The following is a 27,672-nucleotide window of genomic DNA, read 5'->3' on the forward strand; positions in this document are numbered from 1 at the left end:
TATAACAATATGCAATATTGCTCAACAATAAATAAAAGTACACTAGTTCTAGACCAATGCAGGGAAAATATTACATATATTAAAGAACATATCCCTGCTACATTTAATTCTGCAACACAGATATCTAAAAGAAAATAAACTCCTTAGCAAAGAAACACTTGGTAAAGACTTACTGTAACTCTATAAATTAATAGGATACACAATGAAAATGAAGTTTCTATGTACCTAACTGTTGCAATACAGTTGCTTTGACTTGTGATGGAAGGCTTTCAATTTGTAAAAGTTGTTCATAGGCTGCTTTTGCAGAATGGTATTTCCTCTAAGAAATAGAAGGGAAACAGTTATTTAGAAAAAAAATTGGATAATACATAGTTTAGTATAAATATCCCTAATTTAACAGTAAATAAACAGCAATAAAGTTTTATCCTATAAAAGCAAAACAGAAAAATAAAAATCATTTTAAATTGAAACAATGTAATCAGTCATCCCTTAGTATCCATAACAGTTCTTCAAGAACCCACGGAATATAAAAAGCTAAAGTCTCTCATATAAAATAATGCAGTATTGCATACAATCTATATATATCTTCATATATTTTAATTTATGTCTAGATTATATTATATAACAATGCTTTTAGCCTATAAAGAGTTTAAAAGAGAAAAATTCATTAAGCAATAGAAGTGTTACTTGTTGCCTACAGTCTTTGGAAAAACAATATAACAAAAATATTAATTTAAATTTTAAATTTATGTTATAAATAGACTCTTTTAAGTCATAAAGAATAAAGAAATTAGAATGATTTTTATAACATGTTTCTTACTATATTGTTTATAGAAAACTTTTTGAGTACATTTCTATCAAAAATTAGTAATGAATTAATATCTCTAGCTGTTCTAACCATAAAGTTAAAATTGCCAGCCAAACAAAAGAAAAATAAAATACATTAAATATTATATATGAAATAAATTTAAAAATTTTCTAAGAAAATGTGATTTTAAGAACTACAAAATGTGTTAAATGAGCAAATCAATATTTTAAGGCAATACTACATAAATGCAGAATACTAATTAATCCTAACTAAGCAAAAGTCGAAATAGGTTCACTACTATGTTTTTTCTTTTTTCTTTTCTTTTTTTTTTTTTTTGGAGCTGGGGACCGAACCCAGGGCCTTGCGCGCTCTACCACTGAGCTAAATCCCCAACCCTCACTACTATGTTTTTAAGTTGTTCTTTCACATAAATCAAAGAATGACACAATTGTGTTTGCAAAACAAATTCCACCTACACAAAAATAAACCCTTACAAAGACTTTAAATACAGACATATCATAAGAACAAAAATAAAAGATCTGAAGACAAAACAAAACAAAACAAAACAAAAAACCCAAAAACCTTACATGTCCATAAAACCAAATTAATGTGTAAGAATACAGTTCAGTTGTCAAACTGCTTGCTTTTTATGGATCACACCCTGATTTTAACATAACATAAATTCCTGGTATGGTAAGACATGCCAGCAGTCTCAGGACAAGGAAATGTAGTGACTATAGATTCACAAGTTCAAAGTCATCCCCAGATACATAACTTGTTTCAGGCCACCCTGAGATATAAAATACCTCAATTAAAACAAAAACATAAAAACAAAAACAAAACGGGAAAAAGCCCTGCCAACTCTGGAAGACCTACATGAAATCTACTCAAAGCATTTCAAATAAAGAACACTGATAAAACTATCCAACCTCATTTGTATGTCATATTTTAAAGATATTCTTTCCTTGATATCTATATAGGAATGACTGCATTCTGTGGTGTATAGGTTATTTTTTTTAAACTGTTTACTTTGTTTTATTTTAACTAATAATGCTTTAGGGCCTAGGGAGTGGCACTACTAGGAGGTGTGGTCTTGTTGGATTAGGTGTGGCCCTGTTGGAGGAAAGCTGTCACCGAAGGTGTGGGCTTTAAGACCCTTAACCTAGATGCCTGAAAGCCAATCTTCAGATAGCTACCTTCAGAACCAGTGGTGGAACCTTCTGGTGCATGGCGGCTGCGATGCTCCAGCCATTATGATAATGCACTAAATTTCTGAACCTGTAAGGCAGCCCCAATTAAATGTTGTCCTTATTAAAGTTGCCTTAGTCATGGTGTCTGTTCACAGCAATGAAACCCTAACTAAGACAGAAGTTAGTACCAGAAGTGGGGTATTGGGGGTTGGGGATTTAGCTCAGCAGTAGAGCGCTTGCCTAGCGAGCTCAAGGCCCTGGGTTCGGACCCCAGCTCCGGGGGAAAAAGAAAAAAAAAAAAAAAAAAAAAAAAGGAATGTTCAGAAGTGGGGTATTACTGTGATAGGCCTGACCATGCTTTTATTCAGAAAAATGTGGATTTTGGGGACTTGGATTTGGAAAGCAGTGGAATGCTTTAAGTGGGGCTGAATGGGATATTCTAGTAGGAATATAGAAGACTTGATGCTGTGAGTGATTGGAACTGTTCAGACCTTGCCCAAGATGGTTCATTTGAAAGAATTTCTATATGTGGCATAGAAACTGTTTTATGGTATTTTGGTGAAGAATGTGGCTATTAAAAAAAAGCAGCCCTTGACTGAGGAGGAGTCTGACTGAGGAGAAGAGACTTAGATTAACTGCTTTGAAAAAGGAAGTCTTAAAACAACCAGAGGGGCTGGGGATTTAGCTCAGTGGTAGAGCGCTTACCTAGGAAGCGCAAGGCCCTGGGTTCGGTCCCCAGCTCCGAAAAAAAGAACCAAAAAAAACAAAAAAAAAAACAAAAAAAAAACCAACCAGGCATACATTATGTTGTGTGGTTCCTAAAGTTTGAAGTAATGAAGAGCATTTTAATGAAAAGAAGCAAGCTGAGAAAAGAAAAAAATATATAATACATGGTTCAGTGTTAAAGGGGTGCCAGGAAGTAGAATGGAGATGAATCTAATATTCTAGGAGTTAACAGTTTAAACGGGTGTGGAACTTTGGAGCAAGACTGTACCCAGCTAAATTTAGGTCAGACATAGTGGTAAATACCATTAATCTCAGATGGCAGAGGGAAGCAGATCTCTGGGTTCAAGGCCGACTTGGGACAGAGCAAGTTCTAGGTGAAGGAAAGCTGTAAGTCCAGGTGTGGTGGTTCATATCTTTCATTCCAGGAGATAGAGCCATTCAGATCTCTGAGTTCAAGATAAAACTACAGAGCAATTTCCAAGACAGCCAAACTTAGGCAGTGAAGAAGTTGGAAAACAGAAAGCAGGTAACAGAATAAGGGGAACCTGGCATTAGAGTCCAGAATAGCAGGGACTACTGGGATAATTGATCTTGGTTACCTGGAGCTAAGAAATTAGCAGTGATTAAGAAAAGATCTGCATCATTGAGGTGAGACCTTCTGGGAAGTGTTTTCTGAAAGCACAAAGAAGCTGTGTTCCAGATGTAGCCAAGGTTATACCTCATGTTGCAGATGGACTTGGTAATTCTTTAAGACTCATCCAGGTAACACTGGTTTTGAAGGTATGAGAGGCCATGGAAGGCCATTGAGAAAGGTACAGCCTCAGTTGCAGTAAGTCGACAGCCCAGGACTGAAGGGGTCATGCAAAGAAGAGGCCATGAAGAGAGTTCTATGAGAAGCCTAGTTGCAGCAGAAGAGTCCAGTGTATTGGAGATGCTAGTATCATGGGATCATCATCATCCAGTAGCAATGGAGCAGAGTCAACCAGAACCTAGAGTGCTACAGAGGGCAGAGCTAGAGAAGTGACCCAAGCTGCTTGGATAAGCCCAAAAGATCATGTGTGGACCAGAGACAATAGATTAAGAAGCTGTGAAGCTGAGTTGACTTGGATATCCCAAGATGTCAGAGTCGAGGTATACCTACTGAGGAAAGCTACTAACAGGAAGTCGAACCAGCCCAGGAGATGAAAGTTTGTTGCAGTCAACAAAGATAAAAAAGGAGTTGGAGATCTGAAGAGTACTTTGACATCAGACCTGGAGATGCAGAGTTTGGAGTTTGCCCAGCTGGTTTCCTGTCTTTTTTTGGGGATTACATTAAGTGATTACATTACATTAAGGGACTCTGAACTTTAGACATTTAACATTGTTGAGACTGCTACAGACGATGGTGACTTTGGTAGTTGGACTAAATGTGCTTTTTTATTATGCTATTGCTAGGTATGGTCCTGATAGACTCATATGTTAGAACAAGCCTATGGGGGACAGGGAGTGGAATGTGATGGTTTGTATAAGCATTTTTTCTTTTAAAAATGTCTTTCCAACTTTTTATATAAACTTTACAGTTAGTTCATGGGCATATTTTCCATACTATTGATTTACAGAATCAAAAGAACATTAACTCCTATATTAAAACAAATTTGTCTGCTGAAAATGAACTATTTCTGTTTTTTTAACAAATACATTAGAAGCTAAAAGCCAATAGTACATTCTAACAGAAAACAAAAACTCAAGGAAATGGCCCAATAGGTAAAGTGTTTATTATATGAGGACTCAAGTTCAACTAACTCAGAACCTGTGAGCTGGGCATAGTGAATCACATCTAGTAAAATGGGATGAAGAACAGGAGAATTCCAGAAGTTCATGGACCAGATAGCTTGGTGATCACAGAATTAAATAATAAAAAGGAGATCCTATCTCAAACATAAGATGAGGCAAGGATCCTTATTTAATATTGTCTTCTGACTTCTAAATGCTCAGTGAAATGAGTAGTGTTATACACACACACTCAATATGAACACCGTAAACATCCATGGAAAAAATGAAAGTTAAGCAATTAAGGATTTAAAATACAAGTAGGCCTAAGATCTGCTTCTTCCAATGTTCTTAGCTGTATCAATTCTGAAACCAACAGACAGATAAGGATGGCCTTTAGCAGATATCAAAAGGTCTAAAGCCCCAATGTCTGAAGAAACATAATTAGTGTAGAAAGCTTAAAGTAAATCAGATAAGTTATAGAAGCACAGAATGATTAATTCAAAGATAATATAATAATTTACGTAGAAATTCTGAATAAACTGGCACAAACAAATTCCTGGAACTAATAGTTTCATCAGAGTGACAGATGACAAAATTGATGCAGCAAACACTTGTACTCTCAAACAAAAACAATAAATGGCTGGAGAGATAAATCAGCAGTTAAGAGCACTGACTGCTCTTCCAGGAGTCCTGAGTTCAATTCCCACAACCACATGGTGGCTCACAACCATCTGTAAAGGGATCTGATGCCTCTTCTGGTGTGTCTGAAGATAGCTACAGTGTATCTCATACGTAAAATAAAAGAAGAAAACTTAAAAAAAAATGATGAAAATGAAATGCTCAAGTTAAGAAACAAAAGTCGTAAAAGGAAAACTGAAAATACCTGAAAGGATAGTTTATATTTCTCATATTCAAGGAAAGATTCATTCTGGTTGATATTGGATCATGACAAGAAAAATGTGGGGAGATATATATATATATATATATGTATGTATGTATGTATGTATGTATGTATGTATGTATGTATATTTAAAAAAGTCTAACTCAAATTACCAATGAGTTGCTCGGCAATGTCATGTTTAAATAACAACAAAATGTACTCAACTCAATGTGAAGGGTTGTGACTCAATCACAAACTTTAACAATGACTGATCACACACACATAGGGTTAGGGTTAGGTTAGGGTTAGGGTTAGGGTTAGGGTTAGGGTTAGGGTTAGGGTTAATGTTATTAGTGATAGAATTCAAAAGTAGATGCATAAGAGTTCAGAAATAGATTCAAATACTCAGTGAGCAAATGAACCAAGTTCATAAAAGGACTCAAGAACACTTGACAAAGGAACAAATTCATAGAGAAAAACAATTTTAACACACCTACTAATAGATACATGTAAGACAACCAATCTACCCCAGACTTACTTCTCACAATTCACAAAAACTAGCTCAAACAGCAAAAAATGTGTATGTATAAAATGGAAAGCAGGGGCTGGGGATTTAGCTCAGTGGTAGAGCGCTTGCCTAGGAAGCGCAAGGCCCTGGGTTTGGTCCCCAGCTCTGAAAAAAAGAAGCAAAATAAATAAATAAAATAAAATAAAATAAAATAAAATAAAATAAAATAAAATAAAATGGAAAGCTATAAAAGCTTTAAGAGTTTCTACAGTTAAAAAAATACATACTAGCTTTAAGTTGACCTTTTAAGATGCAAAACCTAGATTTCCGGTTTTTGGCTAGAGCCCCACCCTCGCCGATCCCTGCCCACAGCTCACTGCTCCCAAACCCATTGGGAGACAGAGCTCACCTCATAGACAGGTGGGCACTCCTGAGAGTACAGAGCAGGAGAGACCACCAATACTGCCCACTCCTGCCCACATCCCTGGCCCAAGAAGAAACTGTATACAGCCTCTGGGAACCGGATATAGGGACACTGGAGCTGCAGGTCCCCTGCACTCCAGACACCGCTGGGACCTGAAGGGACAACAGTTCTCTATACCCAAATCCCTTAGGAGGGAGAGCTAAACCTTCAGAGAGCCAGACATGCCTGGGAAGCCAGAAGAGACTACACTCTACCCACATTTCTGACTCCAGTGGAAAACAACTAACACCATCTGGGACCACGGTATATGGGGCTCCCGGAAAGGGTGGCGCAGGCCCTCCTGGCTGCCGCCCTCATGGAGAGCTCAAAAGCAACACTCCACAAGCAAACTTGAGCCGAGGGACCACAGGTAAGACCAACTTGTCTGCTCCAAATGACCTGCCTGGTGAAATCAGGACACAGGCCCACGGGAAGAGCTGAAGACCTGTAGATAGGAAAAACTACACGCCCGAAAGCAGAACACTCTGACTGAAAGAAAACAGGTCTACAGCACTCCTGACACACAGGCCTATAGGACAGTCTAGCCACTGTCAGAAATAGCAGAACAAAGTAACACCAGAGATAATCTGAGGGCGAGGCAAGCGCAGGAACCCAAGCAGCAGAAACCAAGACTACATGGCATCATCGGAGCCCAATTCTCCCACCAAAGCAAACAGGGAATATCCAAACACACCAGAAAAGAAAGATCTAGTTTCAAAATCATATTTGATCATGATGCTGGAGGACTTCAAGAAAGACGTGAAGAACTCCCTTAGAGAACAAGTAGAAGCCTACAGGAGGAATCGCAAAAATCCCTAAAAGAATTCCAGGAAAACACAATCAAACAGTTGAAGGAATTAAAAATGGAAATAGAAGCAATAAAGAAAAAACACATGGAAACAACCCTGGATATAGAAAACCAAAGGAAGAGACAAGAAGCCGTACATAAGCATCACCAACAGAATACAAGAGATAGAAGAGAGAAGCTCAGGAGCAGAAGATTCCATAGAAATCATCAACACAACTGTCAAAGATAATGTAAAACGAAAAAGCTACTGGTCGAAAACATACAGGAAATCCAGGACTCAATGAGAAGATCAAACCTAAGGATAATAGGTATAAAAGAGAGTGAAGATTCCCAGCTCAAAGGAACAATAAATATGTTAACAAAATCATAGAAGAAAACTTCCCTTACCTAAAGAAAGAGAGGAAAATGAAGGTACAAGATACCAAAATTTATAGGACACAATGAAAGCTGTGCTAAGAGGAAAACTCATAGCTCTGAGTGCCTGCAGAAAGAAAAACGAGAGAGCATATGTCACCAGCTTGACAGCACACCTAAAAGATCTAGTACAAAAAGAAGAAAACACACCCAGAGAATGAGAAAGCAGGAAATAATCAAACTCAAGAGATTAAATCAACCAAGTAGAAACAAAAAGGACCATACAAAGAATCAACAGAACCAAAAGTTGGTTCTTTGAGAAAATCAACAAGTTATATAAACCCTTAGCCAGACTAATGAGAGAAGATAGAGAATGTGGCCAAATTAACAAAATCAGAAATGAAAAGGGAGACATAACTACAGAATCAGAGGAAATTCAAAAAATCATCAGATGTTACTACAAAAGCCTATATTCAACAAAACTTGAAAAACTGCAGGAAATGGACAATTTCCTAGACAGATACCAGGTACCAGAGTTAAATCAGGAACAGATAAACCATTTAAACAACCCCATAACTCCTAAGGAAGTAGAAGCAGTCATTAAAGGTCTCCCAACCAAAAAGAGCCCAGGTCCAGATAGGTTTAGTACAGAATTCTATCAGACCTTCATAGAAGACCTCATACCAATACTATCCAAACTATTCCACAAAATTGAAACAGATGCAGCACTACCAAACTCCTTCTATGAAGCCACACAAAGACCCAACAAAGAAAGAGAACTTCAGACCAATTTCCCTTATGAGTATCGACGCAAAAATACTCAATAAAATTCTGGCAAACCGAATCCAAGAGCATATCAAAACAATCATCCACCATGATCAAGTGGGCTTCATCCCAGGCATGCAGGGATGGTTCAATATACGGAAAACCATCAACGTGATCCATTATATAAACAAACTGAAAGATAAAAACCACATGATCATTTCATTAGATGATGAGAAAGCATTTGACAAAATTCAACACCCCTTCATTATAAAAGTCCTGGAAAGAATAAGAATTCAAGGCCCATACCTAAACATAGTAAAAGCCATATACAGCAAACCAGTTGCTAACATTAAACTAAATGGAGAGAAACTTGAAGCAATCCCACTAAAATCAGGGACTAGACAAGGCTGCCCACTGTCTCCCTACTTATTCAGTATAGTTCTTGAAGTTCTAGCCAGAGCAATCAAACAAAAGGAGGTCAAGGGGATACAGATCGGAAAAGAAGAAGTCAAAATATCACTATTTGCAGAGATATGATAGTATATTTAAGTGATCCCAAAAGTTCCACCAGAGAACTACTAAACCTGATAAACAACTTCAGCAAAGTGGCTGGGTATAAAATTAATTCAAATAAATCAGTAGCCTTCCTCTACACAAAAGAGAAACAAGCTGAGAAAGAAATTAGGGAAATGACACCCTTCATAATAGTTCCAAATAATATAAAATACCTCGGTGTGACTTTAAACAAACAAGTAAAAGATCTGTACAATAAGAACTTGAAGACTCTGAAGAAAGAAATTGAAGAAGACCTCAGAAGATGGAAAGATCTCCCATGCTCATGGATTGGCAGGATTAATATAGTAAAAATGGCCATTTTACCAAAAGCGATCTACAGATTCAATGCAATCCCCATCAAAATGCCAATCCAATTCTTCAAAGAGTTAGACAGAACAATTTGCAAATTCATCTGGAATAACAAAAAACCCAGGATAGCTAAAACTATCCTCAACAATAAAAGGACTTCTGGGGTAATCACAATCCCTGAATTCAAGCAGTATTACAGAGCAATACTGATAAAAAATGCATGGTATTGGTACAGAGACAGACAGATAGACCAGTGGAATAGAATTGAAAACCCAGAAATGAACCCACACACCTATGGTCACTTGAGTGTTTGACAAAGGAGCCAAAGCCATCCAATGGAAAAAAGATAACATTTTCAGCAAATGGTGCTGGTTCAACTGGAGGTCAACATGTAGAAGAATGCAAATCGATCCATGCTTATCACCCTGTACAAAACTTAAGTCCAAGTGGAAAAAGGACCTCCACATCAAACCAGATACACTCAAACTAATAGAAGAAAAAGTGGGAAGCATCTCGAACACATGGGCACTGGAGAAAATTTCCTGAACAAAACACCAATGGCTTATGCTCTAAGATTAAGAATCGACAAATGGGATCTCATAAAACTGCAAAGCTTCTGTAAGGCAAAGGACACTGTTGTTAGGACAAACTGGCAACCAACAGATTGGGAAAAGATCTTTACCAATGCTACAACAGATAGAGGACTTATATCCAAAATATACAAAGAATTCAAGAAGTTAGACCAGAGGGAGACAAATAACCCTATTAAAAATTGGGGTTCAGAGCCAAACAAAGAATTCACAGCTGAGAAACACCTAAAGAAATGTTCAACATCTTTAGTCATAAGGGAAATGCAAATCAAAACAACCCTGAGATTTCACCTCACACCAGTCAGAATGGCTAAGATCAAAAACTGAGGTGACAGGAATGCTGGTGAGGATGTGGAGAAAGAGGAACACTCCTCCACAGTTGGTGGGATTGCAGACTGGTACAACCATTCTGGAAATCAGTCTGGAGGTTCCTCAGAAAATTGGACATTGAACTACCTGAGGACCCAGATATACCTCTCTTGGGCATATACCCAAAAGATGCCCCAACATATAAAAAAGACACGTGCTCCACTATGTTCATAGCAGCCTTATTTATAATAGCCAGAAGCTGGAAAGAACCCAGATGCCCTTCAACATAGGAATGGATACAGAAAATGTGGTACATCTACACAATGGAATACTACTCAGCTATCAAAAACAATGACTTTATGAAATTCGTAGGCAAATGGTTGGAACTGGAAAATATCATCCTGAGTGAGGTAACCCAATCACAGAAAAACACACATGGTATGCACTCATTGATAAGTGGCTATTAGCCCAAATGCTTGAATTACCCTAGATGCACAGAACACATGAAACTCAAGAAGGATGACCAAAATGTGAATGCTTCACTCCTTCTTTAAAAGGGGAACAAGAATACCCTTGGCAGGGAATAGAGAGGCAAAAGATTAAAACAGAGACAGAAGGAACACCCATTCAGAGCCTGCCCCACATGTGGCCCATACATATACAGCCACCCAATTAGACAAGATGGATGAAGCAAAGAAATGCAGGCCGACAGGAACCGGATGTAGATCTCTCCTCAGAGACACAGCCAGAATACAACAAATACAGAGGCGAATGCCAGCAGCAAACCACTGACCTGAGAATGGGACCCCCATTGAAGCAATCAGAGAAAGAACTGGAAGAGCTTGAAGGGGCTCGAGACCCCATATGAACAACAATGCCAAGCAACCAGAGCTTCCAGGGACTAAGCCACTACCCAAAGACTATACATGGACTGACCCTGGGCTCCAACCTCATAGGTAGCAATCAATAGCCTAGTTAGGGCAGCAGGGGAAGGGGAAGCCCTGCAGGGGAGGCTGGTAATGGTGGAAGGATGGGGAGGGGAAGCCCACATAGAAGGGGAGGAGCAGGGGTTAGGGGGATATTTCCCAGGAAACGGGGAAGGGGAATATCAATTGAAATGTAAAGATGAAATACTCAAGTTAATAAAGATTAAAAAAAAAAGTTGCAAACCTAAGGGACACTGAATGAAGAATAAAATAACATTTAATAAAATGTAGAATTTTCCTATGCAAAAAAGTATTGTCGGTCCCCAGCTCCGAAAAAAAGAACCAAAAAAAAAAAAAGTATTGTCAGTAGATCTTTAAATGACACATATTCTCATAAATTATCTGTCAAATAATTTGTCCCATAATTACTGTATGACATACACCTACTGCTTATAAAACTCATCGTAAGAGCTTTAAAACGTTCATGGCATTATGAAATTGCAATTAAAATCATACTCCAAAACACATTTATTAGAACCAGCAAGATCTTGGTGACGTTAAAAGCTGCCAAAGAAGTACAATAAAACTTTTTTTGTTGCTTCTACGAACAAACTCATATAGAAGTTTAACAGTGAAATACTTCTGCTCAAAGAAGAAATATGTCATGAAATCGTGAACTGATAAGATTTAAATTAAACAAAAGGCATGATACAAGTTAATAAAGAAAGTAAACAAAGTTATGGATCAAATCTATAATTCTACCACTGGAGAAACAAGCAAAACTCAAAACCCTAGAGTACAGTGGAAAGTGTTCCTGTTACTCAACTTCAGTGCTGAGACTGGATTTCATCCAATTGAATCAAAAGGTTTTATGAAAATCCCCAAACAATCCAGGGTATTACCAAGACAAAGTGATGTCTAGGTTTCTTTGTCCCAATATCATTCCCATAACTAAGTGAATATGTAAGACTTGCTTCACCCCTCCTATGTTCTAGTGTGTGACTCTGTAGACTAACAACTCAACAACAAAACCTTTGATTTATAATATGTTCTGCCTGTAAAATATGCTAGGGCAATGGCAGCACAAACCTTGTGGTACTAATCAACCAATGTATGATTGAACATAAGGCCTACTCCAAGAGATACAATTCACAGCTTACACTGTTTAGGTATCCAAGACCCAGATAGTCCACAAACATAGAATAAAGCAAAACACTACTTATCTCTTAAGCAGTAACAATAAAATAACTCCTAATAATATTCTGATATAATCATAAACAGGTGCCTTATTCAGCCATTAACAAGGCTTTCTCTTATTGCAGGTGGAAACAAATAGAGAGAGTTACAGTTAGGCATTGCTCAGAGAGAAAGAGGCCTTGGAACATAGCTCAAAATGGGATGTCTCTTCAAATATATTCTCTCACAGTTCAAGGAACCCAGTAGAAAAGAATGTGGAAAGAGTAGAGGGATATAATTGGTAAAAAAACAAAATAAAACAAAACAAAAAAAATCAATAAAATAAAATAACCCCACCAACAGAATAAGGTTCTCTAAAACAATATGAACTCAGAGACTGAAGCAGAAATCACATGGCCTACACAGCTCTGAACCAGGTCCTTGACATATATGCTATAGTTTTCAGTTTATATTTTTAGGGGACTCCAAAATTTGTCTCTGATTCTTAAATCTTCTTTTGGGACTCTTACTTTTCTGTTGGTTTGGTTTGTCCAATTTTGATATGATGGCTTTTGTTTTGTCTTTTATATTTTATTTTGTTACATTTTGTTTATCTCCTAGAAACCTGTTATTTTCTTTTTTTAAAATTTATTTATTATGTTCAGCATGCTGCCTGCATATATGCCTTTATGCCAGAAGAGGGCATCGGATCTCACGTGAGCCACCATGTGGTTGCTGGGTATTGAACTCAGGATCTCAGGAAGAGCAGTCAGTGCTCTTAACCTCTGAGCCATCTCTCCAGGCCCCAACCTATTATTTTGTAATGAGTGGCAAAAAGGCAATAGATCTGGATGGAAGAGGAGATGGTACGGAACTGGGAGGAGTAGAGGAAGGAAAAAACTGTATTCAGATTATATTGTATGAGAATAAAATCAAAGTTCAATAAAATGGAAAAAAAGCATATGTTTTAAAATACAGAATCAGGGTCTTTTTTTTCCCAAATGACTACATGAATATCATTATTATTTGCTCTACTATTTGGGTACCTTTGTCACCAAAGTATCACTCCTTTTTAACAATCTTTTGCCAGTTTCTCCCTATTTTACAACAATGAGTTTATTAACAAAATCTACAATACAAAACAAAGTATTTTAAAATTAAACAGTAAATATTGGTAACCTTGGTAGTCATTTCAAATAGTAAAATAAACTAAGCAAAATCTCAACCTTTTGTAAAAAAATAAAGTACCCCTACAAAGTTTATCATAAGTATATTCAGTTTCTCAATATCAAATGCTTTTTAAAAAGACTATTTATTAAAATTGCCATTGCTATTTTAAAATGTAGAAAGTTTTAAATTATATTCATACAGGCAAATCATACCAAATGACAATATTTGCTACACAACAAGTATCACATCTAGGTAATAAATTGAATCAAAAGCACATGAGCCAATTTTAAAAACTACTAAAAAGGGTTGGGGATTTAGCTCAGTAGTAGAGCACTGGCCTAGCAAGCGCAAGGCCCTGGGTTAGGTCCCCAGCTCCGAAAAAATGAAAAGAAAAAAAAAAAAACTACTAAAGAGCTACAAAAAACAATCCTCTTTCATTTATCTTAATAAGTTTGCCACGAAATTCAAAACTATTTAATCAAATGAATATATTAAAAATATATGAAACTACAAAATTTAGAATTTAATAAAAATCACCTAATATGAATATTTCATTTAAAAGATGAAAATGGTAAATATTTTTAATTCATTAGATGAAAATGTTAGTTTTATGCCCTGAATATTAAATGTTGTCTCAAAATGCTGTGTTAAAGTATTGATTGGTCCACAGCTGGTGGGGATAATGAAAAGTGACTAGATTTAAGAGAGTGCTGATAAGGAGACCCACAGGTTTAACCAACTAACCCCCATTGGGTCTCACAGAGCATGGGCCACCAATCAGGGAGCATGTAGGGGCTGGAACCAGACTCCCTATACATTTATAGCAATATGCACCTTGGTTTTCATGTGATTCTTTTAACAAGTGGATTGGGGGGCGGGGTCTGTGTTCCCTGCCACTGTATTCCTTCCCTCTAACAGTACTGCCTGTTGGGACTTAGTGGGAGAGGATGTGCCTAATCCTACTGAAACTAGATGTTCCACCCTGGGGTGGTATCCCAGGGAGGGTTTCCCTTCTCTGAGGAAAGGAGATGGGGCAATGAGAGGAAGGATTTGTAAGGTTGGAACTGTGAAAGGTAGTGGCAATGGGATCATGATGTGAATAAAAAAATAATAAAATTATTGGAGAAGAAAAGAATACTAAGCTTAACAGAAAAGAGAGCACTGATGAATTTCCTGCTACATAAATTACTTAAAAGGTAAGTGAATTTGGAGAAAGAATGTGATAAACCTGTGAAAGGTATATTTTTAATCCATTATTTCTGCCTACCTGTCTCTATGTTTCCTGATTACCATGAAACAAATATCTTTGCTGCACCATGAGTTCCTTGCCATGCCATTCTGCCTTGGTACAAACAAAGAAAAGCCAAAAGACCATGGAATGAAACCTCTGAAATTGCATGATACACTATTAAGTTTTCTCACATATTTTGTCACTCTGACAAAATTAAAAACTTATTTAAAAAGTTAAACACTTACCTGAATTTCAAATAAGTGAGCAATATGAAACTGAACTGTAATGAATCAGAAAAAAAAGTAAATTTCAATTTAGCCAAGTTTAAAGATAATATAATTTATACATTATAAACCAATAATAATTCAGTGTACACTTGAGTACATTTTTTTGAGAAATTATAATTACATTCTAAAAATTCATAAACTCATTAGCAAAACATTGATTAGAAATCATTAAATAAACCAGGTGGTAGTGAAATATGCCTTCTTAATCTCAGCACTCAGGAAAAAAAAAAAAAAAAGCAAAGTAGAGCTCCTAAAAACAAGAAAAAGAAATTATCATGTGAAAAACTTGGTTTACTTATTTATGGTAATACATATAAAGAATTTATAGAAAAGAGTTCATATAAAAGGCTAAAAAACTGCCCAACTCTAGAAACATGAGAACTTGAGTTCAAATCTCCAATATTTAAAAATGAAAGTAAGATCTAATAACTAAAAAAAATACAACTGTAAAACAGTAATCTCCAAAAAGTCAAAGGCAGACCATTTTGCGTTTTGTTTTGCAGGCATTTCCTATTTCAAGAGCTTAAAAATGACTATGTCTGTAAGACACAATCTGTGATTAACGACTCCAAAAAGAAAAAAACAGGAAAAGGAAAAGATTCAGATTCAGTAACCCTATTTACAGGCCGGAGAAACTTCACTTAAAAAATATTCTTCAGCACTCAGATTAAATTCTCAACAAACATTTGGGAATACTTTACTGGGTAACCTCGTGTTACTTTAATACAAATACTATTATAATATTTGTTAAATAGTTATTTGTTTAATCTTTGAGAGCAAGCAGAAAGCAAACAGACATCTGAGACTTTGTGGCCACTCTGGACTATATAATGAGTTTTAAAACAGCCTATACTACAAAGTAAGACTATTATTTCAAGAAAATAAACTAAAAGAAAAAGTATTCTACAACTCTAATTTATAAAATCAAACAACTTGTCATTTTTGATGCTTTTACATGATAAAAATCAAAAGCTACACTGTAAAGTATTAAGATTAAATAATAAAATTTCCTATACAGCAAAAGAAATCACAACACAGGAATACACAATCAAAAATCCTATTTGCGGGGTTGGGGATTTAGCTCAGTGGTAGAGCGCTTGCCTAGGAAGCGCAAGGCCCTGGGTTCGGTCCCCAGCTCCGAAAAAAAGAACCAAAAAAAAAAAAATCCTATTTGCAACTAAACTAATAAGGCTGATATTAGTAATATTTTAAACATGTTTAAAAGCAAAGGCTTTCTGTATTAAGTGCAGATAATAAAAATGTCATTTCCTGTAGGAAAATAGGATTATAAAAGAAAAAAAAAAAACAGACAAAATCCAAAACTTCATTTCTCTATGTACACAAACATCTGATGAAGGTAATAGAAAAATAAGAATAACAGGTAAGTGATACTTCTCATATTCTGATCTTATACTACAGTTAGTCTTAGGTACCATAGTGACTTACTATATAGCACACACTCATCCTTCACAAAGTACTACATATTTTATTCTTCACATATTTAAAGGAACCTAACTGTTCAAATGAAAAATGTAACAAGTAAATTTTCATTTACAGACTAAACTGTTTCAAATTCTATGTAAATATTACGCTAAACACAAATTATATAAAATTAACTTTCACTGTCATCTGATTTAAAAAAAAATGTTAGAGTCAGAACTGGCAAGATGGCTCAGTGATAAGACCTGATATTGTTCAAAAACTCAGGTGACAGCAGATGATGGCGAGGATGTGGAGAAAGAGGAACACTCCTCCACAGTTGGTGGGATTGCAGACTGGTACAACCATTCTGGAAATCAGTCTGGAGGTTCCTCAGAAAATTGGACATTGAACTACCTGAGGACCCAGATATACCTCTCTTGGGCATATACCCAAAAGATGCCCCAACATATAACAAAGACATATGCTCCACTATGTTCATAGCAGCCTTATTTATAATAGCCAGAAGCTGGAAAGAACCCAGATGCCCTTCAACAGAGGAATGGATACAGAAAATGTGGTACATCTACACAATGGAATATTACTCAGCTACAAAAACAATGACTTTATGAAATTCAAAACAAATGGAGGGAACTGGAAAATATCATCTTGTGTGAGGTAACCCAATCACAGAAAAACACACATGGTATGCACTCATTGATAAGTGGCTATTAGCCCAAATGCTTGAATTACCCTAGATGCACAGAACTCATGAAACTCAAGAAGGATGATCAAAATGTGAATGCTTCACTCCTTCTTTAAAAGGGGAACAGGAATACCTTTGGCAGGGAATAGGGAGGCAAAGTTTAGAACAGACACAGAAGGAACACCCATTCAGAGCCTGCCCCACATGTGGCCCATACATATACAGCCACCCAATTAGACAAGATGGATGAAGCAAAGAAGTGCAGGCCGACAGGAGCCGGATGTAGATCGCTCCTGAGAGACACAGCCAGAATACAGCAAATACAGAGGCGAATGCCAGCAGCAAACCACTGAACTGAGAACAGGACCCCCGTTGAAGGAATCAGAGAAAGGACTGGAAGAGTTTGAAGGGGCTCGAGATCCCATATGTACAACAATGCCAAGCAACCAGAGCTTCCAGGGACTAAGCCACTACCCAAAGACTATACATGGACTGACCCTGGACTCTGACCTCATAGGTAGCAATGAATATCCTAGTAAGAGCACCAGTGGAAGGGGAAGCCCTGGGTCCTGCCAAGACTGAACCCAGTGAGCGTGATTGTTGGGGAGAGGGAGGCAATGGGGGGAGGATGGGGAGGGGAACAGCCATTCAGAAGGGGAGGGGGAGGGATTAGGGGGATGTAGGCCTGGAAACCAGGAAAGGAATAACAATCGAAATGTAAATAAGAAATACTCAAATTAATAAAAAAAAAAAAAAGGAAAAAAAAAAAAGGCCTGATACTGTGAAAATGTTTTCTAGTGATGTTTGAGAGACCGGACATTCCTATTAAGTTTTTTTTAAAACGACACCCAAATAAATGAATCTTAGACACAAAAATAGTGTATTTAATTTGAAATTCCCTTGCTCAAAACACAAAAACAAATACTTACTTTCAACACTGGACAAGGTACAGACATTAGAGTCCCTTAGAGCCAGCTGAAAATGCTGAAAAAGAGAAAATATTAATAGATTAAGCATTATTATTTTTCTTCATTTAACTTTTAAAGTTCTGTAATTTGTAGAAAGAAGAGGGGAGAGAAAGAAGAGAAGAGAGAGGGAACAAAAAGAACATTTGGAATCCAAGAGTACTAGAAAAACAAGGCAAATACCCAAATGGCTGGGTTTTACAGAAAAACAGAAGCTGGGGCTCAGGGGCTGATGAGGTTTAGGATGGGAAAAAGAAAAACCAAGTTGATTCTGTAACAAGTACCTGTGTAGGTACTGAAGCTGCCAAGATTTGCAGCCATGATCCTCTTTTGATATGGTAAATAAACATCCCAGTTAGCAATTTGTCTTGAGTTTCTTTGAGATCTAACACTATTCACTACCATTCGAATGGCTACTCTCCATGCCTAGTGGAAAATAAATGCTGGCAACGAAAAACAAATAATGGAAGGGAGGATGGTACTTGGGAGGCAAAGAGAGGTGAGTCTACCAGCCTTATCAATATAGCAAGTTATAAGAGAACTAGGGTTACACACAGAAACTGTGCCTCAAAAAACAGTAAGAGGGGGCATTGGAGATAGGTGGGGGAAGAGGTGAAGAAATAATGTAAGGGTCCAAAAAAACCACTCATGTAAGATCTGAGACTCAGATAATAATCAAAAACAAAGAGCATTTGTTCTGCAGAAACATCCAGCATGTAGGGGTTAACCATTCTCCAAAATGGTGACCCCAGACAAAGGTCTTTTTATAGGAAGCTGGGGGAACTAGTTAGAAGGATCATGTAATCTAAAATTTCATTGATAGGTGTAAGGGAGTCACAAATGATCAGCAGTCTGCATTCCTATGTCATGAATGTTTAACCACAGGATGAGATAGGACTGCCCAGCACAGATGGCCTATTCTGAGATAAGATATTTCTTCATTTCTATGGTTATTCCCAGAGCTGTTCTTTGGGAGAGGGTTTTATGATCTTGTTCTGGATTTTATGCTGTCTTCCTAGAACTAGTATATTATGACCTACTTTCTAGGATTTATGGTCTATTTCTGGAGCTGGTGCCTTAAACATTTTTGAACTCAGACCTGGCCCTAAAAGGAAAATAAACGTGGTCTTAAATGGAGATAAATGGGTTTTATGTTGTCCTTTAAATAAAGAGTAAATAAAACATAAAAATAAGGTGGTTCATAGTTACAACATCCTAAAAAAATGTAACTCTGAGACTGGAGAAGAGGGTTCAAAAATCAGCACCTACATGATAGCTCAGAACCATCTCTAATTCCTGGTCCATGGAATCTGATGCCCTTTTCTGACAAAGGCACAAGTTACACATGTGGTACACATACACAGGTAAAACATTCACACACAAAAGTAAATGACATACCTGTAAAAATAATCCAATTGGTCATTTCTATCAAAATCTATAAAATTTGTATTTATGACAAAAATTCAAATCTTTTTACCCCACCTGCTTTCAACCTAGAATAAACTTTGCATATGTAAATGTCTATATGTTGCCTTATCTAGCCTTAATAAGACAGAAAGGTTTTTTTGAAGGGAAAGGAGGAACAGATAGGGATGGGGGTGGGGTGGGGAGAGGACTGGGAGGAAAGTGAGAGGGAAAACTGCATTTGGGATGTAAAACAAATTAATAAATATTCCCAAACATCTAAAAAATTACATAATTCAGTCAACTGTCAACCAGGAATACCATATCTAAGATAGATTATGGATTTTTTTTTTCAAAACACAGGAAATGTAGGTTACCATAAAACCAAAGCTTCAAATTATAGGCATGAGTCAGGGAGAAGATAACCCTGGGAGGCAGGCCCTTTCTGAAGGGAAAGCAGAGGAGCTCAGGGGCGGGGGTGTGTGAAAGGGAGGACAAAGAAAGGGGAATGCTGGAAAGAGGAGGGAATGGAAAATGCAGTCACAGTGTAATATGTGAGAGAAGAATAAATTAATTTTTAAAAAGAAAGAAAATAATTAGCTTATAGGTGTTAAAGAGGTGGTTCACTGATAGAAACACATGTTGCTTTTTACAACAGACCTAAGTTCCATTACCAAACCTATATGGTAGCTTACAGCTGTCTGGTCCAAACCAAAGTTCATTACCCCAAATTCAGGAGTTAGACAAGCCAGCATTCCTCAGGTTCTTGCGATGCAAGTTCCCCTCTATCAAACGAGTCATTTCTCTTATCAAAAAGGTTGTCTGTATCTATTACTATACAAAGTGCTTGCTGGCCTCCAGCCTCCTTCAATATCACAAGCACCAGAAACACATTTCAGATTGAATCTATGCTAGCGTCCTAGCTCTTCTTCACCACCACTAAACTTCTCTAGTTCACATATTTCCCTCTCCTCAGATCCTCCTTATAACCTTGCTCTGATATCTACAATAAAATCCTTCCCCCATTGTTAGTTTCTACAACCATCTGTCATTCTAGTTCCAGGGATTGTGAAGTCATATTCTAACTTCTGCAGGTACCAGGCATGAACAGGGTGCACATACACAACAAATACAAGCAAAGCATTCATAACCATAAAATTAATCTAAGTAATAATATTTTTTTTTTGGTTCTTTTTTTCGGAGCTGGGGACCGAACCCAGGGCCTTGCGCTTCCTAGGCAAGCGCTCTACCACTGAGCTAAATCCCCAGCCCCTATAATATTTCTTAAAAAACAAAATTAAGGGGGCTGGGGATTTAGCTCAGTGGTAGAGCGTTTGCCTAGGAAGCGCAAGGCCCTGGGTTCGGTCCCCAGCTCCGAAAAAAAGAACCAAAAAAAATAAATAAATAAATAAACCTAACCAATGGCAACAGTATGAGGTCTATCTTAGCCAAAGGAGAAAAACAATCACTACCTGCATTAGAAAACGAAGTGCCCTTCTTTTCTTTTCTGTTTCCTTACCACTGATAGAGCCATGCACTCTCATGCCTTGTCCAATACTTCAAATGTAGCTGGGATCAAGTTATTTGCAACCTCAAACATATTTTTGATACAACTAAGGAAAACCAAGCAGAAAATACATTCCCTAACCTTTTTCCAGATTTTAGTTTCTGTTATTTTCCTTATTTCTTGCAGCAAGGTCTTACCCATGCTGGCCTTATTTAGCCCAGAGTGACCTCAAACTCACAATTCATCTTCCCTTGAGATATCCTTACACACTGCTCCCTCATAAGTGGCCTTACTATTCTCTAACACTTTATCATAAAAATACAATGGCTAAAATCTTTAGATACAGGCCTACCTACAGCCAAACAAGAAATTGGTATATGTTCTAAGTGAAAGATCAGGGAAGCCACCAAGGCTATTATTGTGGGTAATGGAGCTATTCTTCCTATTGATATAACCTCTAGCCAGGCAAGAACCCAGCTATCTTTAATCCCAGAAATTCCACTGAAGAAAGAATCCAACTCTACCAACCACCATAATCATCTTTAGATTCTTTTTTTTTTTTTTGGTTCTTTTTTTTTTTCGGAGCTGGGGACCGAACCCAGGGCCTTGCGCTTCCTAGGTAAGCGCTCTACCACTGAGCTAAATCCCCAGCCCCTCATCTTTAGATTCTTAACTCTCCCCTTTTTTTCCCCAATAATACAAAAAATGGAAGCATCATAATTAATTCTCCTTCATATTTAAAATTTGGGTCTAGAAAGATAACTCATAGGGGTTGGGGATTTAGCTCAGTGGTAGAGCGCTTCCCTAGTGAGCACAAGTCCCTGGGTTAGGTCCCCAGCTCCGAAAAAAAAGAAAGGTAACTCATCATGTAAGATCATGCTATTTCCCAATGATGAGTGGTTCACAACTGCCCAAAAACAACTAACATGCCAACATTCACAGAATAATTCTTATTAAGGTTCACTAAAACAAAAGCTATAAGCAATTAATGACAGCTGAGAAAGGGAGAATCACTCTCCTTGGAAGCTAAGCCAGATTATGATGATGATGATGATGATGATGATGATGATGATGATGATGATGATGATGATACTCTCTAAACACAAATATGCCATGCTAAACCACAACAGATATATTTATAAACATATATTCAGTTACACACACACACACACACACACACACACACACACACACACAGACATACAAAATTTCAAGCAGAAGAAATAGAAGGGATAAGAGAAAAACTATAGGGAGTATAGAGAGGAAGGAGTGATATAAATGTGGCACTCATGGAATTATGAGAAAATATATTTTTTTAAAGATATCTAACTGAGTCTGATACTCTCCTCACCAGGAAACCACTGCTTAGTGACTGAAAAGTCACTAAGAGGATAGGAGAAATTATATTCTCTTGAACCTTCACAAAGTGAATATAGCTATGTTATACCAGCTACTCTAAGCTAAGCTTATACCAGCTTACCATATAGCTAAGTTTAAATGAAACTTACTGGCCTTATTTATCCCAGAGTGACCTCAAACTCACAATTCATCTTCCCTTGAGATATCCTTACACACTGCTCCCTCCTAGGTGGGCTACTATTCTATACAGCTACTCTATACAGCTAAGTTTAAATGAAACTTACACTTTTCTAATATCCTTCTTATATCTGCCTCTAAAGATGAGCTTGAAATCTTACAGGGAAAAAAAGTCCACTACCTAATTTATATACCCATAGTACAAAACCATTCCTGCTGCTCATAAAACATATCCTTCTCCTCTACATATATTTGCTATTTTATATATTACATTTATCTTTATATACATAGTAAAATGTTTCAGCAACCTATTTCCAGTAGGACTGCTGTGATTATATATAGTGGGATTGTAGTTGGATACATGAGACTACAAAAGTATCAATAAGCAGTCCTACAGAATATCAATAATAGTGGTCACAGGAAACATATTAAAACCATTCTATATCTTAAAATGCAATCTCCATCTTTTTATAATTTAGTTCATATCCTAAATGTTTGTATAATGCTACCATACTTTAAAATAACATTTAACAAGACAGTCACAGAGATAGAGTAAATATAATTATAGTACAACTGAAAAACTTCAATGACTTACCTTTAAACTAGACTCATAATCTGTATTTACTTTGAACATAAAGCCAAGTCGTAAATGAATTTCCTTGGCTCTGCAAAAATTAGGGTCAACATAAAGGACTTCTTGAAATGCTCTAATTGCCCTAAAAAGAGAAGGTACACACACAAAATATTAAAAAATTATGTCTGCAACACATGTATTCTCTATTATACAGGAAGTGTTTTACTTTCCTAATAATATTCATTAAAATTCTGGTTAAAAAAAAAACAAAAAGAAACTAATGAAGCAAATCTAATTTCAAAATTTTTCAAAATATATCCTGACAAAATATATCCTGATAAAAATCTTGAGTAAAAGCTTTTGAACATGGCTCTGTAACTTTAGATAACCTTGAACTTCTTCTAATCCTTCTACCTACCTCTATACCCCAACTATTGAGAATATAGGAATATACTCCTATACCTAAATATTTGTTGTTCTTAGGTAATGAAAAAGTCTTGAAAGAATGAGAATATAAGAATGCTAATGTTGCAATATGCTATTCTAGAAGCTTTATTTTACCTTTCACAATCTGGTGTCTGGTGACAAACCATTTATATTCTATTATAAAAAAAACAATGATTTAGAAAAGTGAAATTTTTTTACCTTCTCTTTCTGGGTTTTCTATATGCTATCATATTTAAAAAGAAAATATTTTTATTTCAATAACAAAAAGAAACATTGTTTAATGGTAGAAGGGTGGGACAGGGTCTATTTAGCTCTCACTGGCCTAGAACTCAGAGTTCTTCATGACTTTTGGGATTAAAGGCATGGGTGACCACATTCTGCATGTGGCATACTTTTCATGAATAAAGGCAACTCTTTTTACTTCAGTCCCAGAAACTCCAAAACTGCCCCTGTGGCCTTGTACAAATGGTATGCACATTACATACAGTGAAGGAAAACACAAAAGCATATAGAAAAACTTTTTTTTTAATTTACAACTTCAACTAAAGAAATAGTTCAATGGTGAAGGTACATATTACTCTTGCAGAAGAACCACAGTTGATTTCCAGATGACCCACAACTGACTGAAACTACAGTTCCATGTTTTCTTCTAGACTCTTCAGGTACTGCAACACATCACATGCACAAACCACACTCAAATACACACATGTAAATACGTGTGTGAGTGTGTCTGAATGTGTCTTTTAAATTTACAATTATTAGTTACCATTACATTACAACACTATTTGTCCATATGTTAAAAGCTTACTGCTCAGCTGATGAGCTTTTCATAAGCCAAGTTGACAATATTCTTCCAATCTAATCAACATTTTAACACACAAGTAGATTCTTAGGGTACAAGCACTGTTGAAAAATCTTTGATGGTAGACCTGTATGAAGGAACTAAGTTATTACTAGGATCATGTTCTCTGAAGCTATGTATTGTCATCATGATATCCTTGAGTATTTTCTTGTTCCATTGTACCTGTGCCTACCATACCACAGCACAGAAATGAAAGAGCTAATTATTCAAGTGTTGAAACATAACTGTGAATAGAAATAAAAATAAACTTAAAAAAATTTCCGGGGCTGGGGATTTAGCTCAGTGGTAGAGCACTTACCTAGGAAGCGCAAGGCCCTGGGTTCGGTCCCCAGCTCCGAAAAAAGAACCAAAAAAAAAAAAAAATTTCCTGGGCTGGAGAGATTGGCTCAGTGGTTAGAGCACTGACTGCTCTTCCAGAGGTCCTGAGTTCAAATCCCAGAGACCACATGGTGGCTCACAGCCATCTGTAATAGGATCTGATGCCCTCTTCTGGTGTGTCTGAAGACAGCTACAGTATACTTATATATAATAAATAAGTAAATATTAAAAAAAATTTTTCCTATTAAACTATTCTCTTGTCTTCTGACAAAGAATTATTATGCTGTCCAATACTTTTATAAGAGAAATAAAGAATCAAAACTCATTAGAATCACAGAAAGGTAAAAACAGTACAAGTAGAAATATAAAGTTGTGCATATTAATATATTGTATTAATTACACATGGTAGAGTTCACTGGGAAAACACTAGTTGATGCCAACCATGACCAATAGCTTCTGGACTTGGCACAATATGGGAGATTCTCCTTCTCTGACCATGGCTGGGGAATTCAAAACCCTCTACCTGAGGAATGTCACATAGCCCTAGTCTGATTTCAAGATTAATTTCTTTTTTCCTGACAAATTCTATTCAGCTAGAACCAGATAGTCCTGAAATGCTTCCCATGCTAATGAGGCATTCCAGGTACACTAAGGCCCCCAGCCAATGCCATTTGCTTATCCTGGATGTCCCTAACCTTAATCCCCCAAAGATTAATCCCTTATACACCTTCAATCTCCCTCAGTAAACCTACTGACTGTGGGTCTGAGTGTAGTTTATTCACCATATGTACTCACAGGGCTTCCAAACCCCCATTCAAGGTTTCTGCTCCTGTTGTCCTCGTGGATTCTATCAGCTGATGACAATCCACAAGAGTGAGGAAAGTCAGTTGTGGCAAACTTACCATTGAAATGCATTGTAGTAGAAGTAGACCAAACCAAGACCATATAAAAATGCAGCATTCTGTAAAGCAAAGTAATTTTTATTAAATGTTTTCCATTTGTTACATGTATTAAAAACTGCAATGGAGGCTGGAGAAATAGTTCAGTTATTAAGAGTATCATCTGCTCTTACAAAACGCTTGTAGAAAAATTTAATCCCAATCTGAACTTTCTATCCCACCTTTGATCATTTAGTTCCCAGATAAAAGACACAAATGACCTATATATTTACAGTATGCCTTAATCAGCACAAGAGCTGGGCAGGTATCTATCCCCTATATCATTATGTCTATTTTCCAGCCAACAATCCCATTAGATAATCTGCCATGTTTCATCTGGGCTACTCTTAACTTCAGTTAGCAAACCTACATGGCCATTATTTCTTGACTCACCTAACCCATGGTGGCTTCTTCCTCTATTCACCTTCTTCTCTCCTTTGTAGTTATCTTCTAACCCCAAGCCCAAGAACCCAACTATGTCTGTTTTGCCCAGCTATTGGCTGTCAGCATCTTTATTTACCAATCAGAAATAACTTGGCAGTAAAGTTGCATAGTAACTTAGATCTAAGTGTGAACTCTTTCATCTCTGGGGCAACCAGGTCTTGAGGGGACCTGAACTTAGCATTGTAATACATAGCAACAGACCAAACACTGGATAAATTCCCAAGATCAACATATCAACAAATCTCTAGTTCTAATGCAACTAACGCCCTCTTCTGGCCTCTGTGAGTAATATGGTATACAGACATATATGCTGGCAAAACACTCATAAGCATTAAGAAAAAATACATGAAACTGGCGGATCCCTGCCCGCAGCAGCTCTCTGCTCCCAAACCCCATGGGAGAGAGACCTCACCGCCTGATCAGGTGGGCACTCCTGAGGCTGCAGAGCGGAAGAGACCACCAACACTGCCCACCCCTGCTCACATCCCGGGCACAAGAGAAAACTCTATACGGTCTCTGGGTTCCCATAGAGGAGAGCCCAGGAGCAGCAGGTCCGCTGCATCTGAGACACCGCTGGAACCTGAAGGAACCAACCGGATGAACAGTTCTCTGAACCAAAATCCCGTGAGAGGGAGAGCTAAACCTTCAGAGAGACAGACACGCCTGGGAAACCAGAAGAGACTGCACTCTGCACACATTACTGATTCCAGAGGAAAATACCAAAAGCCATCTGGAACCCTGGTGCACGGAAGCTCCCAAAAAGGGCGGCACAGATCTTCCTGGTTGCTGCCTCCACAGAGAGCTCATAAGCAACACCCCAGGAGCAAACTTAAGCCTCAGGACCACAGGTAAGACCAACTTTTCTGCTGCAAGCGACCTGCCTGGTGAACTCAAGAAACAGGCCCACAGGAACAGCTGAAGACATGAAGATAGGAAAAACTACATGCCCGAAAGCAGAACACTCTGTCCACATAACTGGCTAAAAGAAAACAGGAAAACAGGTCTAAACCACTCCTGAAACACAGGCTTATAGGACAGTCTAGCCACTGTCAGAAATAGCAGAACAAAGTAACACTAGAGATAATCTGATGGCGAGAGGGAAGCCCAAGAACCCAAGCAACAGAAACCAAGACTACATGGCATCATCGGAGCCCAATTCTCCCACCAAAGCAAACACGGAATATCCAAACACACGAGAAAAGCAAGATCTAGTTTCAAAATCATATTTGATCATGATGCTGGAGGACTTCAGGAAAGACGTGAAGAACTCCCTTAGAGAACAAGTAGAAGCCTACAGAGAGGAATCGCAAAATCCCTAAAAGAATTCCAGGAAACCATTAATAAACAAGTAGAAGCCCATAGAGAGGAGACACAAAAATCCCTGAAAGAATTCCAGGAAAACACAATCAAACAGTTGAAGGAATTAAAAACGGAAATAGAAGTAATCAAGAAAGAACACATGGAAACAACCCTGGATATAGAAAACCAAAAGAAGAGACAAGGAGCTGTAGATACAAGCTTCACCAACAGAATACAAGAGATGGAAGAGAGAATCTCGGGAGCAGAAGATTCCATAGAAATCATCGACTCAACTGTCAAAGATAATGTAAAGCGGAAAAAGCTAGTGGTCCAAAACATACAGGAAATCCAGGACTCAATGAGAAGATCAAACCTAAGAATAATAGGTATAGAAGAGAGTGAAGACTCCCAGCTCAAAGGAGCAGTAAATATCTTCAACAAAATCA

At 37.3% G+C, this 27,672-nt stretch overlaps 1 protein-coding gene across 17 annotated transcripts in view; it reads right to left on the reverse strand.

Annotated features, from left to right (window-relative positions):
* Uty (ubiquitously transcribed tetratricopeptide repeat containing, Y-linked) overlaps positions 1-27,672 on the reverse strand; it is a 160,383-nt gene that overhangs the window by 80,193 nt on the left and 52,518 nt on the right. For 7 of the 17 annotated variants that reach the window (XR_005498739.2, XM_039100676.2, XM_039100671.2 and 4 more), the window contains 6 exons: positions 25,448-25,506; positions 22,940-23,060; positions 17,862-17,916; positions 14,766-14,800; positions 14,557-14,627; positions 231-319 (listed from right to left, as the gene is read on the reverse strand). Coding sequence is in view for 15 of the 17 variants with exons in the window: in XM_039100676.2 (XP_038956604.1) it covers positions 231-319; positions 14,557-14,627; positions 14,766-14,800; positions 17,862-17,916; positions 22,940-23,060; positions 25,448-25,506 (430 nt within the window). In the remaining 2 variants the exon portion in view is untranslated. Of the gene's footprint in view, positions 1-225; positions 320-14,556; positions 14,632-14,765; positions 14,801-17,861; positions 17,917-22,939; positions 23,061-25,447; positions 25,507-27,672 lie in introns of those variants that run through there. The other 10 variants (NM_001419831.1, NM_001419832.1, XM_039100677.2 and 7 more) reach the window with 4 other exon arrangements.

Source organism: Rattus norvegicus, chromosome Y (assembly GCF_036323735.1).
Source record: "Rattus norvegicus strain BN/NHsdMcwi chromosome Y, GRCr8, whole genome shotgun sequence".
In the NCBI taxonomy this organism is placed as follows: Eukaryota; Metazoa; Chordata; class Mammalia; order Rodentia; family Muridae; genus Rattus; species Rattus norvegicus.